At 49.9% G+C, this 14,219-nt stretch overlaps 1 protein-coding gene across 1 annotated transcript in view; it reads right to left on the reverse strand.

Annotated features, from left to right (window-relative positions):
• Positions 1-13,891, reverse strand: part of GPD1L (glycerol-3-phosphate dehydrogenase 1 like) — a 36,081-nt gene extending 22,190 nt beyond the window's left edge. The window contains exons 1-3 of the mRNA XM_008153900.3: positions 13,758-13,891; positions 4,859-5,036; positions 84-224 (exon numbers count right to left, since the gene is read on the reverse strand). Coding sequence (XP_008152122.1) covers positions 84-224; positions 4,859-5,036; positions 13,758-13,804 — 366 coding nt within the window. The 5' untranslated portion in view covers positions 13,805-13,891. The remainder of the gene's footprint in view (positions 1-83; positions 225-4,858; positions 5,037-13,757) is intronic.
• Positions 13,892-14,219: the final 328 nt, after the last annotated feature.

The raw sequence follows: 14,219 nt of genomic DNA on the forward strand, positions 1-14,219 counted from the left end.
TGAAAGTGCGAGGAGGCGACATTTCCCAGGAACTGACGTCTAGCGGCGTTTTCCCGCCCCAGTCACCATGTCGGGCGCGTCACCTTGATGAGCGTGATTCCCCGCGCTTTCTTGGGCACTTTCCCGGTGATCTCGTCGCAGATTCTGTGGATGAACTGGTGGGGAATGACGAACACCAGCATGTCTGCATCCTGCACGGCCTCTTGGAGGTTTGGGACGGCAACCTGCCAGGGCGAGGAGGAGGAAGCGGTTACTCCTCTACCCAAACATGCCGAGCCAAGTGATTTCATTCTCGGACCCTTTATCAGACGCCTACCATGTGCAGAGCACAAGCACTGTACAGACAGTCCAGGCAAGTGTAGGCTGTGCTCCGCCTTCCTCATTCCCAACTTGCTCCTGAAGCCAGGAGGGTCCTGCCACCCCATGTCTCAGTTTCCTTACCTGTAAAAGGAGTCATCATAATCCTGTGTGGGCTGTTCCCTGTTGCTCCCCCAAACCATGTTTTGCCCTTCTTTGCCCCCCTCTGTTCCCTGGGAGGCTGCTTATTATGGGCTGTTTCCCCTGGGCATCTTGCTCTCTGCCTTCCAGTTGCTTCAGCCAAAGGGGGGCACGGTCAGGGGACCCGAGCTGGGACGACAGACAGGCCACGGTGTCCCTGGGCCACGCCTGCCTGGGCTCGCAGGCGTGCTGGCATGGCATCATTCTACAGTTATACCTCCTGACGGACAGCCCCTCTTCCACGTCGCTAAGCTCTTGTCAGGCTGGTGTGGTGACACCAGTCTGTGTCGCCTTGTCCTTTCAGGGGTGGCAATGGCTTCCTGTTGTTGCTAACCATTGGGCACTTCACCAATGCTTTTTGGTTCCTTTGATTCTCCCCACATTCGGTGAACAGTCCCACAGTAAATTCTCCCTGGTTAAGCACTTTGAGAGTGCTGCTGTGAAGAATAAATGATTCAGCCCAGCCAGCGTGGCTCAATGGTTGAGCATAGATCTATGAACCAAGAGGTCATGGTTCAATTCCCAGTCTGGGCACATGCCCAGGTTGCAGGCTCAGTCCCCAGAGTGGGGCGTGCAGGAGGCAGCCTATTGATGACTCTCTCTCTTCATTGATGTTTCTATCTCTCTCTCCCCTTCCCTTCCTCTCTGAAATCAATAAAAAAAAAAAAGAATAAACGATTCAGAAAAATTCCCGACACCTGGCATGCACTCAATACGTGTCAGCTCTTAGGATGATTTGTTTACTTCAGTTAAATACAGAAACGGGTTTTAAAATTTAACACAGGCAGAGAGACACAGACTCACAGACACATGGGCAGAGGTGAGGGCATCTAGTGAGGACGTGGGAGCGTGTGGTCTCTGGCAGAGGCTGTCTGTTGGTGCCCGATGTCTGTTCTACCTTCTTCCTTAGCAAGAAAACCCCCAGTTTGGGGCTAGGCTCATAAATGCCAGGAAAGAAGGCTTCCCCACTTTAACCTTGCAATTTAGGTGGAACCGGCCACGACCCTGCTCCACAGTTGACCTTTAACTTGTTCAAGCCAATGGGCACATAGAAGGCCTTGCACTGCCATGGGAATAGCTAGCTGCCCCCCTAATTCTTTCCATCAGATACTTGGACAAACTTAACTTCCAAAATCAGAACCATAGGAATCCTTTCTCTCACCATCACCAGCATCAAGAATAACCGTGGGCCTGAAACTAATCTACACTAAGAAAAGAGAAATATGCAAATTGACCATACCTCCATGACATCCACCAGCCAATCATGAGTGAATATGCAAATTAACCCAATAAAGATGGAAGGTTAATTTGCATACACAGGCATGGAGCGAAGACTGAAGGCTCTGGCCCGAGTGAAGACTGAAGACTGAAGACTGAAGACTGAAGAGGCTTGGCTTCTCCGCTGCAGCTGGAGTGGAGAAGCCAAGCCTTGCTGTGGCCGGAGTGGAAAAGCCTAGCCTTAAGGCTTGGCTTCTCCACTGCGGCTGGAGCAAAGGCCTGGGTCCCGGGTGCTGGAGGAAAACTGGTGCTGGCAGCCAGGGGAAGGAAGGCATATTGCATGAATCTTCATGCAACAGGCCTCTAGTAAAAAATAATGTTTGCCGAAACCGGTTTGGCTCAGTGGATAGAGTGTCGGCCTTCGGACTCAAGGGTCCCAGGTTCGATTCCGGTCAAGGGCATGTACCTTGGTTGCGGGCACATCCCCAATAGGGGGTGTGCAAGAGGCAGCTGATCGATGTTTCTCTCTCATCGATGTTTCTAACTCTCTATCCCTCTTTCTTCCTCTCTGTAAAAAATCAATAAAATATATTAAAAAAAAAAGTTAAATGTCAACTGTCTGTAAAAATTTTAAAAAAGAATAACCATGGGAAATGCTGCCTGGCCTTAGTTCCGTGACACAGAATAGAGAATCATCATCGTTAGAAGGCAACAGATTCAGCAGGCACAGGAATGAGTCCACCAGGAATCAAATTCCAACCCGAGGTCTAGCTATGTGGCCTCGGACAAGTTCATTAACCTCTCTGAGCCTTGGTTTCTCTCCCTATGAAATCAGAATCATCAGCATAACAGGAAAACTCATAGTTTCAACCTGTTAGAATAAAAAGGAAGGAAGAAAGAAACAACAGGCCATAACAGAGTCACTTTTGCTAAGCCAGGTCACCAAAACAAAACTTAACCTTTTGCACTCGGATGTCGAGTGTGACTCGACACGGTTAGCATTAGAATAAAGGAATCGAGAAAAAAGCAAGCGAGTGCAAAGGGTTAATAACTAACCTAATTGCAGTTTCAGCCTCTCTGGGGAGTGGACTTTTTAAACCAATCACTCTGAATTTCCTGATCAACACTAGTGAGGTAACCTGCCCTAAAATCCCCTGCTTTCCCCTATAGGACAGTGACTGTGCCTGAAATAAACCACTCTTTTTATTTTTTAAAATATATTTTTATTGATTTCAGAGAGGAAGGGAGAGATATAGAAACATCAATGATGAAAGAGAATCATTGATCGGCTGCCTCCTGCACACCCCCTATCAAGCCCACAACTCAGGCATGTGCCCTGACAGAGAATGGAACGGTGACCTCCTGGTTCATAGGTCGATGTTCAATCACTGAGCCATTCCTGCTGGGCTAACCCACTCTTTTAACTTTCTTGCCTCACTCTCTTTCTGCCCATAAAAACCTCCCATTTTGTACAACTCCTCTGAGCACCTCTCTCGTTGCTAGGTGGAATGCTAGATGCAATTCATGAATAGCTTAATCAAAGCCAATTGGGTCCTCAAGTTTACTTGGTTGAATTTTGTTCTTTACCAAACCTAAGAGGGTTATTGAGAGGATGGGACAATATCCGTGAACTACTTAGCATAGTGCTTAACACTAATGAGCACTGTAACCAAAAGCCAAGCAACAGTCTTCAGTGAGCCAGGTCTCTTGTCGCTCCCAACTCCCGGCACTTGTCAGGTTACAGACCTGCCCCCCGCTGCCGGACTCATGAGGGAAGCAAGGTCATCTTACTCCTCTTTCTGTCTCCAGCACCCAACGCTGGGCTTTGCATGCACAGTGCCCGCTCAGCCAGGTTTGGTGAGTGAATATGTGCAGGGATGGGTATTTCATTAACAAACGGGATGAGCTTTGCTGGTTCACCACAGGAATGAGGCAGCCTCGGTGGTCTGGCTTTCAAACAATTACAGAAAGCTACCAAAGGGTGACGCTGGCAACAGAAGTTCATAAACTCCACTCCGACAAGCAGCGGGGTACCCTCTTTTGATGTCGCATGCTCATTTCTTCCTTCCCCCGCAAGTCACTGAAATGAGGGCATGCAGTAACCTATATTTTCCCCTCCCAGACCTAATAAGCTTGAATTTTAAACTGTCAGTCTTACAATTTTCTATTTTTTTCCCCCTGATCTCCTGTAATTTAGCCCTTGACCCTGATTGTAATTACAGACCAAGGTCAAGTGGCCTAGGGAGTGGATCAAAGTCCACGTACCCAGAAAGGATATATATATATATTTTTAAAATATATTTTATTGACTTTCTTACAGAGAGGAAGGAAGATGGATAGAGAGCTTGAAACATCGATGAGAGAGAATCATCGATCAGCTGCCTCCTGCACATCCCCTCCTGAGGATGTGCCCGCAACCAAGGTACATGCCCTTGCCCGGAACCGAACCTGGGACCCTTGAGTCCGTAGGCTGATGCTCTATCCACTGAGACAAAGCAGTTAGGGCCAGAAAGGATATATTAGGAGTTACCAGGGAACACGAGCGGCCAAAGGCAAGGTTGTTAGTCCAGCTTTGATGGGGACCTGCACTTTGAATGCGAAGACGGTAACCTGTTATGAGCCAAACTGTGTCTCCCCAAGATTCCTAAGTCATAACCCTAGCACCTCGGAATGTGACTTGTGTTTGGAGACAGGGTCTTTGTAGAGGTAATTAGGTTAAAACAAGGTCCTTAGGAGATGCCCTAATACAACACGATTAGGACACGGACAACTCAGAGGGAAGACCATGTGGAGACACAGGAAGAGGGTGACCACCTACAGGTCAAGGAGAGAACTTCAGGAAACACCAACCCTACTGACATCTTGATCTTAGACTCGAAGCCTCCGGCATTGTGAACAAATAAAATTCTGTGGTTTAAGCCATCTGGTCTATTGTCCTTTGTTATGGCAGCCCCGGCGAACTAAACCGAAGCCCATTTCAGGAGTCTAGAAAACCAAAACTGACCAAGCAAAGAACTTGGTAGGCGGAAGGAACAGGGGAAGAGGGAAATAGCTTTTTGTATTTCCTCAAGTCCCAGGTGTTAATTCAGGTAAACGTAGCTTTCCGACGTAACCAAATGCACTTTTCATCCTCCAGCCTTACCACATTGTCCGGCAGCTTGTGTCCAGGGAGATATTTCACATTTTCGTGGTCGTTATTTATGATGTCTGTCAGTTTTCTCCCGTCAACCATTTCTTCAAAAACCCACATCTTGACCGTGGAGGAGAACTTCTGAAGCTTCTTGACATTATTACCAATTATTTTTGCAACAGCGGAACCCCTACAAGAAACAGTGGGAAAGAAAACAAAATTAAACTCACTTGGGCAGAAGAGAAAATGCATTAGATTCTACTTCAGAAGCCTCGCATTCTGGTTCTGATTCAAGCACCGAACTTGTAAGTCAAGATGTAATGTCAGCCACGAGCCATGCAAAACTTAGTGGTTTTCACCTGCAAATACCACCCCTGTGATCAGGAAAGCCCCAGAATCAGGTACAAGGTCAAAAAGCACCACCCCTTAAAACTAGTAAGCATCAACCTATCTTGGAAGAGAGGATCACAGGGAGAGAAGAAATCCTCCTAAGAGATGGAATAAAAATAGCAAATGTAGCTACTGTAAGGGGCCCTTTGTCTCCTTTTTCTTTGTCCCCTCCTTCTTTCTGTGGCTAGAAGACAGAACATGATTGTTGGGGCTCCAGCAGCCCTCTGGGGCTGTGAGGAGATCTTACTGTAGGAGTAATGATCACACACAGCAAAGTAACAAGAGAAGGAGCCTGGATACTGATACCATTGAGTAGAGATGCCATGACAGCTCTGGACAGCCAACCCCCAGATTATAAACTATGTTCTGGGGAACTGCAGTCATAATGGAAAGATAAGAACCAGAGTGGATTCCAGAAAAAGGGCAGAGTGAGAACCCACTTTCCGGGGGCCTGAGTGTTTGGTCCCTCCAGCAGACATCCAGCCGGCTCCAGCCCAGCAAGCTCCCATCTTCTGCATCTCTATTGACTAAACATTCTGGTAACGAACCAGTTGCCCCATAGGCTTTCCAACAAGGGAAGAGAAGGCACTGCGACTAGTTAATGCCAGTCCTCCAGACAAGGGCCAAGGGTCCCTGTGATGACTTCAGCTCACAGGATGCAATCAACTCAACTCATGTTAACCCACGAGAGGTCTCCCGTGCTGGGCCTTCTGTTGGGAGGACCCTGACGGACAGACCCCAGCTGGGGTACAGGGGGAAGGCATGGGGATCGTGCTGAGGAAGACCATGCCTCTGCTGGGAAACAGAAAAGGCTTCATGAATTAGGAATGGGCAGAGCAGGCAACGCAGAGCTCCCACCCAACACTCACTAACCGCGGACACACACGAGTGAGCCCGGCCAAGCCAAGAACCACAACTGTGCTGATGGTTTCCCATCTTCAAATCCATCAAATGATATACATTAAACATGTCCAGTGTTTTGATATAAGCATTATACCTCCACAGGCTATTTATAAAAGAGTATATTCCATACCCAAGACTGCTTTTTAGCTCTGAAATGGCACTACGTGTTACTACTTCTGACCAACATGAAGACACAGGAGCAAGCACAGCAAAGGGAGTGTTCTGGAGGAACCTGAGTATGTTGGAGGGACTGGGGTCTACTTATAAGTGACAGATCCTGTTCTCAAGAAAGTGACTGGCCTGCAGAGGGCCAGTCCAAAAAGTGCACAAATGCATTAGAACTCAGCTTAAAACAAAAGTGCCGACTGCAGCCTCTGAAGGCAGTGTGGGTGGCTTGGTCATGGTTGGGGTCCCATGGCCACAAATGAAGGATCTCTCCATGTTTTAGGCGTTGTCCTGCCATTGCACAAGGAGGGTCAGGCGAGGACCCTCACACTGCTGGGGCAAGGGCATGCGCAGCCACTTCCACACCTGACCCAACTCATCCATCTACCACATGACAGGTGGGGCAGATGGCCTTTGAAGTCCCCTGCAGGTCTATGATGAGTCCAAGGTTGTCCAAAGTGAGGAATGGGTGCCCACACACAGCACCAAATGACACCGACTTGCTCATGTCCTTTCCAACTCCTGTGGCCCTTCTGAGAGTGTAGACCAGTGATGGGCAACCTTTTGAGCTTGGTGTGTCAAACTTCGCCAAAAAACTGAGCATAACTCGGGTAGTGTGTCACTTTGAGGAAAAAACATTATTTCGCAAATGTTTCATCCTCAGGAGCAGCAAATGTTTCATCCTCGGCATGCGGCCGCCTGAGCGGCCGCGTGTCCTCAGAAATGGCTACACGTGTCAGTGCTGACACGCGTGTCATAGGTTCGCCATCACTGGTGTAGAATGTCTCATTTGACTGTGACTCTGTGGTTACCATCTCTCCAACATGTGCTAATTTCCCTTCTTCACAAAGTATGAGGAGGCCTCAGACTCAGGGCTTATCAGGGAGTGGTGCTTGGCAAGAATTCTCTCGCACTGCTTTGTTTTCATTCTACTGGTTGTTGTTGTTATCTTGTACATATGACATTTACAGTAGTGACATAAAGTTGTCTTTTAAAGTCAACCTCAAACATTTTTTTATTTTTTGTTAATCTTCACCTGAGGATATTTTTCCATCGATCGTTTAGAGAGAGTGGAAGGGACGGGGAGAGACAGAGAGAGAAACATCGATGTGAGAGACACATCAATTGGTTGTCTCCCATACATGCTCCAACCAGGGTCTGGGATCAAGCCTGCAACTGAGGTACATGCCTTTGACTGGAATCCAATCTGGAACCCTTCAGTCCGCAGGTCTGAGCTAAACTGGCTAGGGCTAAACAAATTTTTATTGATTAATTTTTAGAGAGAGAGAGAGAGAGAAGAGAGAGAGAGAATGAATTTGTTGTTCCACTTGCATTCATGGGTTGATTCTTGTATGTGCCCTGACTGGAGATGGAACCCACAATCTTGACGCATTGGGACAACACTCTAACCAAAAGTTGATGTAAACTTTTAGAGAAAGTATAATAAGCAGATAATAGTACAAAGTGAAGCAGACAACCAAAGCCCTAAGAGCCTACAGGATCGAGGCTTAATCCTAGTCAAACTCTTCACCTTACAGATTAGCACACACGAGGCTCAGGGTCACTCTGACCTTCTGTCAGACAGCCAGGTCATCGCAGAACTGGGAGAGGGACTCCGGTCTGCTGATGGCCAGCCATGGGTCTTTCCACAGATGTATAAAACCACGTTTCTCAGGAAATGATGGATTATCTTAAGTCTTGGGCCTCAAAATATAGACTAATCCACAAGTTCTACAATGTTGTGCAAATGAAATTCAAAAGGGACATGGGGGAAATAATGATTCAGTACCAGCTATGTACTGTCTTACATACCTCACTCTTGCTATCTGTCGGAAGCCTCAGCAACGCTCTGAGGCAGGTACTATTATTATACCCAGTAGAGGCCCGGAGCATGAAAATTCATGCACTGGAGTGGGGATCCCTCAGCCTAGCCTGCCCCCTCTCACAGTCCGGGAGCCCTCAGGGGTGGGAGGCAACCTGGAGATCAGGGGAAGGCGATGCCCCCATCACACCTCTGCTGCTGCCACTGCCAGCAGTGCAAACCTCAGCTGGTCCTGGTTACCTGAGCCTCGGGCAGCCCTGAGCAGCTGCCATCTGAGGCTTGCCTGCGCCTCGGGCCGGCCCTGGGTGGCTGGCGGGCTGAGAGGACTAGGCGCCGCCATCTTGTGGCTGTGGGTGCTGCCATCTTTGAGGGTTTGGCCATCAATTAGCATACTCAATCCTTATTGGCTGTGGGCGCCGCCATCTTTGCGATAGTGTGAGGGTCAATTATCATATTCCCTCTTTATTAGATAGGAGAATTTTTACACAAAGAAACTGAAACCTGGAGAACACAGGTGGTTAGTGGAAGAACAGAGAGTCGCACCCCAGGCCCTGTCTTCAACACTCTCCTCTCCCTCCCTGGGTCCTGGCTGGGTGGACACCCACCTGTTGGAGGTCCTAACCTCCACCTTGGCAACCCCACCCCCACTTCCTTGGCATTCACTCTCTGTCCACAGCCTTCTCACCCTTACCCCTCTAAAAAAGGTGTAATATTTTATTTTAGCCCAGCTGGTGTGGCTCAGTGGTAGTTGGGCATTGACCTATGAACCAGGAGGTCACAGTTCAATTCCCAGTCAGGGCACATGTGCAGGCTGTGGGCTCAAACCTCAGGGTGGGGCGTGCTGGAGGTGGCCGATCAATGATTCTGTCTCATCATTGCTGTTTCTATCTCTCTCCGCCTCTCCTTTCTTCTCTGAAATAAGTAAAAACATATTTAAAAAAATAAATAAAAAGGAGCCCTAACCGGTTTGGCTCAGTGGATGGAGCATCGGCCTGCGAACTCAAGGGTCCCAGGTTCGATTCTGGTCAAGGGCATGTACCTTGGTTTGGTTGCGGGCTCATCCCCAGGAGGGAGTGTGCAGGAGGCAGCTGATCGATGTTTCTTTCTCATCAATGTTTCTAACTCTCTATCCCTCTCCCTTTCTCTCTGTAAAAAAATCAATGAAATATATTTCAAAAAATAAAAAGGTATAATATTTTAATCAGGCTGGGGGAGGCGCTGCATCACCCAAGGAATGGCCACCTGTTAAGTCAGGCCCAAACACGACAGAACTCTGGTGGCCACACTCCTTCACAGGGTGCAGACCCTTTCTGGGCCAGAAAAGACTCAACAGTCCAGCCCTCTTTTTAGCAAGGAGGAAACTGAGACGCAAGGAGAATGAGCAAGGGTTCTGCCAGATGTTCCCCGCTCCATGCCAGGTCTCCCCATGAGCTGATCCCAACCGTGGAGCTGAGGACACAGAGGGGTCAGATTTGGTTTAAGTAACATTACGTGTTTTTGCTCATAAAAGCAATACATGAAAGAAGAAAAAGCAATTATGAATAATCTCACCGCCTGGGGAAGAACCACTGCTAACATGTTGTGTAATTCTTGGCAGTCAGATGACTTTTCAAGTACAATCAAATGCCCGAGTGTCCGATACAAATGTGAGAAACGGAGCATTTTTCAAATAGATTCCTCTTGGTGCATGTTGATCTGATCTCTGGATAGGGAAGCTTCCTAAGCTTAAAACCAAAGGGAGAAACCACGGAGGAAAGAGGACCCATGTGGACAACTTGGCATCAAGAGGGGGAGAAGGAGATGCAGAAAGCCTTTCTGTCTATCCGAATTCAAACGGGTGATTCTGTATCCGTTTGCTGTTGTTTTCTAACTGTACAAACTTTCTCCCCCTGGTCAGAGGGGACTCTGGGTCTCTGCCAAGTTCAGCTGTCACCCATCCTATCCTTCAACTCCAGCTTCCAAAGCAGAAGTGGGTCCGTGCTACCTGTCCACAGAGAAGGGATTACTTGTGACCTCAGAGGAGCTCACGGACAGCCGCTCAGACCGTTTCTGGGCTCTCCATGTGGAGGTGTAGCGAGAATCAGGACAGAAACAGTAGTACAGGCGAGGAGGTGACAAAGGTGGGCAACGAGCCACAGCACGGCACTCCGAAGGTCCCAGCAGACCACAAAAGATGAGTCACACACAGCGCCCTTGAGTCACCAATGCAAAACAGGCCAGAACTCACCCTGACCTTCAGTCTCAGGCCTCAGGCTAGTAAGAGATAAACAACCCCAGCCGCATACCAGGGGTGCTCTGTCTTCTCTCCCTTCTCTGCCTCTGCTCCTTGGCCAAACCCCAACTGGGTGCACTTTATGACCCAAGATGGTGCTGGCCAAAGGGTGATGAAATCAATAATCATAACGACAATGGTAGCTGGCATTTATTGAGTGCTACTGCTCCCCTTGTACTCTCCCTAGATCATCTCATTTAATCCCAACCATAATCTTAGACAGCAGGTAGTCCCAACCTTGTAAGCAATGATTCCTGGAGAGAAGCAGCTTGCTCAAGGCCTCAGAGCTGCCAAGACAGAAACTGAGGTCCCTTCGCCTACCCTGCCTCCAAAGCAGGCCTGGGACATGCGCTCCCTGGCACAGAGGTTTGGCTGTACAGACAGCCCTGACATTTCAGTTCTAGAACTGGATCTTGCACTGTGTCTGGGTGATCTTCCCAAGGTTCTGGTGAAGAAACTTTGTTTCATCTTTGGAGTTACTTAAGAAGCTTTTTTGGTGTACATGTATGTTCTTTCTGAGTCACAGTGTGTGTGTGTTTTGTTGTTTTCTTCTGCGTCACCGGAACCATAAAGGGCCATACAGGTTAAGGAAGCAGCTTCCAGCATTCCCTGTAGCGTGCAGCATAGCAGGGCTGGGCTGGGGTGGGTGCCTGGGGGCCAACCACCAGCCTCCTCCCTGACTTAGAGGAAAGGAGGTGCCAAAGGCAGGACAAGGACATGTTACACAACCTGGTTACTTCCCCCTCACATGTCCTTTCTGGCTGAAGCGCCCCGGCAAGTCAGCTAGATTCAGTCCTCTGGTATCTGTATTGCCATTGATCACTTACACTCCATGTGAGGGCTATAGCCACCTGGGAGCTAGGAGCTTAGGTGTGACAACCCTTCTACTGACATAAGCATTCTGAGCTACTTCAAAGGCCCCAGTGGAAAATTGGCTCGATCACCTTCACATTCCTGAGAAGCCCACACCTGGAAAGGTAGAGCTCTGTTTTAAAATGAGCAAAGAGCTAACGTCTCTCAGGGAAAAATCTGTCCCAACCTCTGGGACAAGTCTAGTTTCAGTTGGTGATTCTGATACAAGTGGCTTTTGGATCACATTTTGAGAAACACTGTTTAAATTGTAACACCTAATCTTATGACAGATATTTCATTCCCCTTTCTGTTTATTTTTAATTTATCTTCCAAGTTTCTATCTATCTCAGATCTGAAGCTAAGTTCTTAACGGCAGGGATTGTGTCTAGCTGTGCCTGTATCCCTGGAAAGGCCCCCCCCCTACCTACTACGCCAGCCAAACCCTCAAATGTCTATGGACCAGGGCTGAATGCGCAATGAGCTCCCAAGTTCTTGAATCTCTGGCGAGGCTGTGATCCTCTCTCTAGGACTGGAGTGGCTCTGAACCCAGAGCGGTTGCAAGGAAGCCAACAACTGTTCCCATCTGATCCCTAGTTCCTGGGGCCAGGCAGCCAGCCCAAACTATCGGCACGGCACATTTCTCAATTGCTCTGCTCCAGTGTCACAGGCCAAGTTTTACTCCATCTCCTTGGGCTGGCGTGGGCCAAGAAAAGTCAAGTACAGAGTGAACCTGGGGGAAGGCAGCCAAATCCCAGCAGCGGGGGCAGGAGGTTCACTTCACTGCTCCTGATCCAGGCCCAAATCCAGCAGGGCAAAGCTGTGCCACTTCCCCTGCACCGTGCAAATTAGGAAAAGGCGCTGTCACCTGTGGCTCTGTGTCCTCTTCCAGAAGAGGAACCTAATGGTAAAAGGACACTCGCTAAGTGGGTGCTTTTCCAGTCCCATGGCCAACAGGGCAGCTGACATCTCACTGGAGTGACCTTGGGATCAAAACTGGCAAAGCCGGGCTGAGAGACCAAATGAAGCTCTGCCGTGGTGGATGGGTACCAACTCCATTCAATGCTGTGGCAGAACACTATTATTTACAGAAAAGCGCATTAATATCCTAGAGTTTGCAGGGCAGAGAGGGAAAGGAATATATGTAAACATTCATTTGCAGGTGATGGAATTCCTCCAGAAAGGACAGAAGAAACCGATAACACCCGTTTTCCTCCAGAAGGTCCTTGGGGCACAAGTGTGGGTGGGAGATGGTTCATGGTGTTTGTTTGAGAGTTTTTTTGGGGGGTATCTTTTGGGTTTTAACCGCGTGAATATATTACCTAATCAAGTATAATTGCATTTTTAAAATTAGTTTTAAAAACATGTATTTAAAAAAAATTCGTTTTCAGACACTCCGTATTTACTTAGCATATTAATGCCAGACATTAGGGTAGATGCTGTTCTCGAGTGCTGGATGGGGAGGAGTAGAAACAGATAAACAATCATTTCCTCGCGGTCATAGGTCAGAGGGGCCCCTGGGCTTGAAGGAATGGAAAGGTAAAGAACCAGTTAAGGTTTCCTCCAAGAAGTAGGTAGTAATAGGAATTGCTGCCACGCTCCTAGAAGCCTGGACAGATACACAAAAACACTGAATGAATGTCACTCTGAAGATTCTACACCCGTCCCTCAGATGTGGGAAAAATAGTGCGCGGCAACAGAAGAGAGATCGAAAAGATCAGATTTTATACTAGCCTCAGCCCCTTCCCCCAGCTCACCAGAGAATCGCATTGTGTAAGTTTGATAAAGGGAACTAAAAGAGCAGACATTCATAGAATGCTTACAAGAGTGTTTGGCAGAAAGTGCTGTGTAAATGTGAAAGTCAAAGAAAGCCTCGCAGAGACGCAAAGCATCGCAAACATCCCCCCCAGAGAAGAATTCTCTACGCCCCCGGATTATTCTGGGAGCCAGGCCTGTTGGAAGTTGGGTTTTCTTCCTGACACAACGTTACTAAGATACTAGGACGCAGCAGCGACGGAGGCTAGACTCGCACTTTGAAGGGCAGTGCCGTCCCGCCAGAGACCAGGGTACCCTCTCTGCCTTTTTCTCCCTGGTTACCGAAGCTACAGGAAGATTGCTGGAGCCTCCTTCCACTCCTCCACCTGGGCGATCGGCCGAGAATGGAGAACGCCCTTATTAGGCTGTTGCGCATAACACCCAGGCGTGGAGAGCAGGTGGCCTCTTTGCGCCCACCGCGCGGTGACAAGAGCGCAGACAGGTGCCCGCGGGCGCGCAATCCCCGCTCTCCGCGCTGCTCCCCGAGGACACGCGAGCCCGGAGCCTCCGGGGAGATTGCCTCGTCTCGGCCTCCCCGGGTGCGCGGTGCCCAGCCCGGCCCCGAGGCCGCCCGCCCCGCCTGCCTGCGCGTGGTGCGCGGTGCCCACGCCGCTGCGGGGACGCGCGGCCCTAGCACGCCCCGGAGAGGGGCTTCCTGAAGGCGGATCCCGTGTCGTCAGCCCACCGCCGCTCACCAGTTCCCCGAGCCCACGATGCACACTTTCAGGGGCGACGTTGCCATGACCGGACAGAAACGCAGCAGCCCAACGCGTGCCTTTCCAGTCTGCCGCTGGCCTCCGCCCGTTCAGCCTGACCTGCGGCAGCTCCCGAGGACCACGCCCCTCCCGCCTCTCCGCCAATGGCCGTGGCCACCCCCACCCGGGAGCCCCGGGCTACAGCGGGCAGCCCGGGTGGACCCGCCCCACCACTCCCGAGAACCACTGCGCACGCCTGGGCCGGGCTGCCCTCTCCGCCCCGCCCCACCCATGCCCGAGGCATGCCGGGACTTGTAGTCCACACCCTCCGGCTGCGGCGAGCCCCGCGGGGCGGCCCCGCCCACCGCACCACGTGCCTCCCGGCGCAGTTGCGCAAGGACTTGAGCTTTCGGCCTCGGAGGCGGCGCTCCATCCGGCAGAGCAGGTCCGGCTCGGCTCGCC

This window comes from Eptesicus fuscus, chromosome 18 (assembly GCF_027574615.1).
Source record: "Eptesicus fuscus isolate TK198812 chromosome 18, DD_ASM_mEF_20220401, whole genome shotgun sequence".
Taxonomy (NCBI): Eukaryota; Metazoa; Chordata; class Mammalia; order Chiroptera; family Vespertilionidae; genus Eptesicus; species Eptesicus fuscus.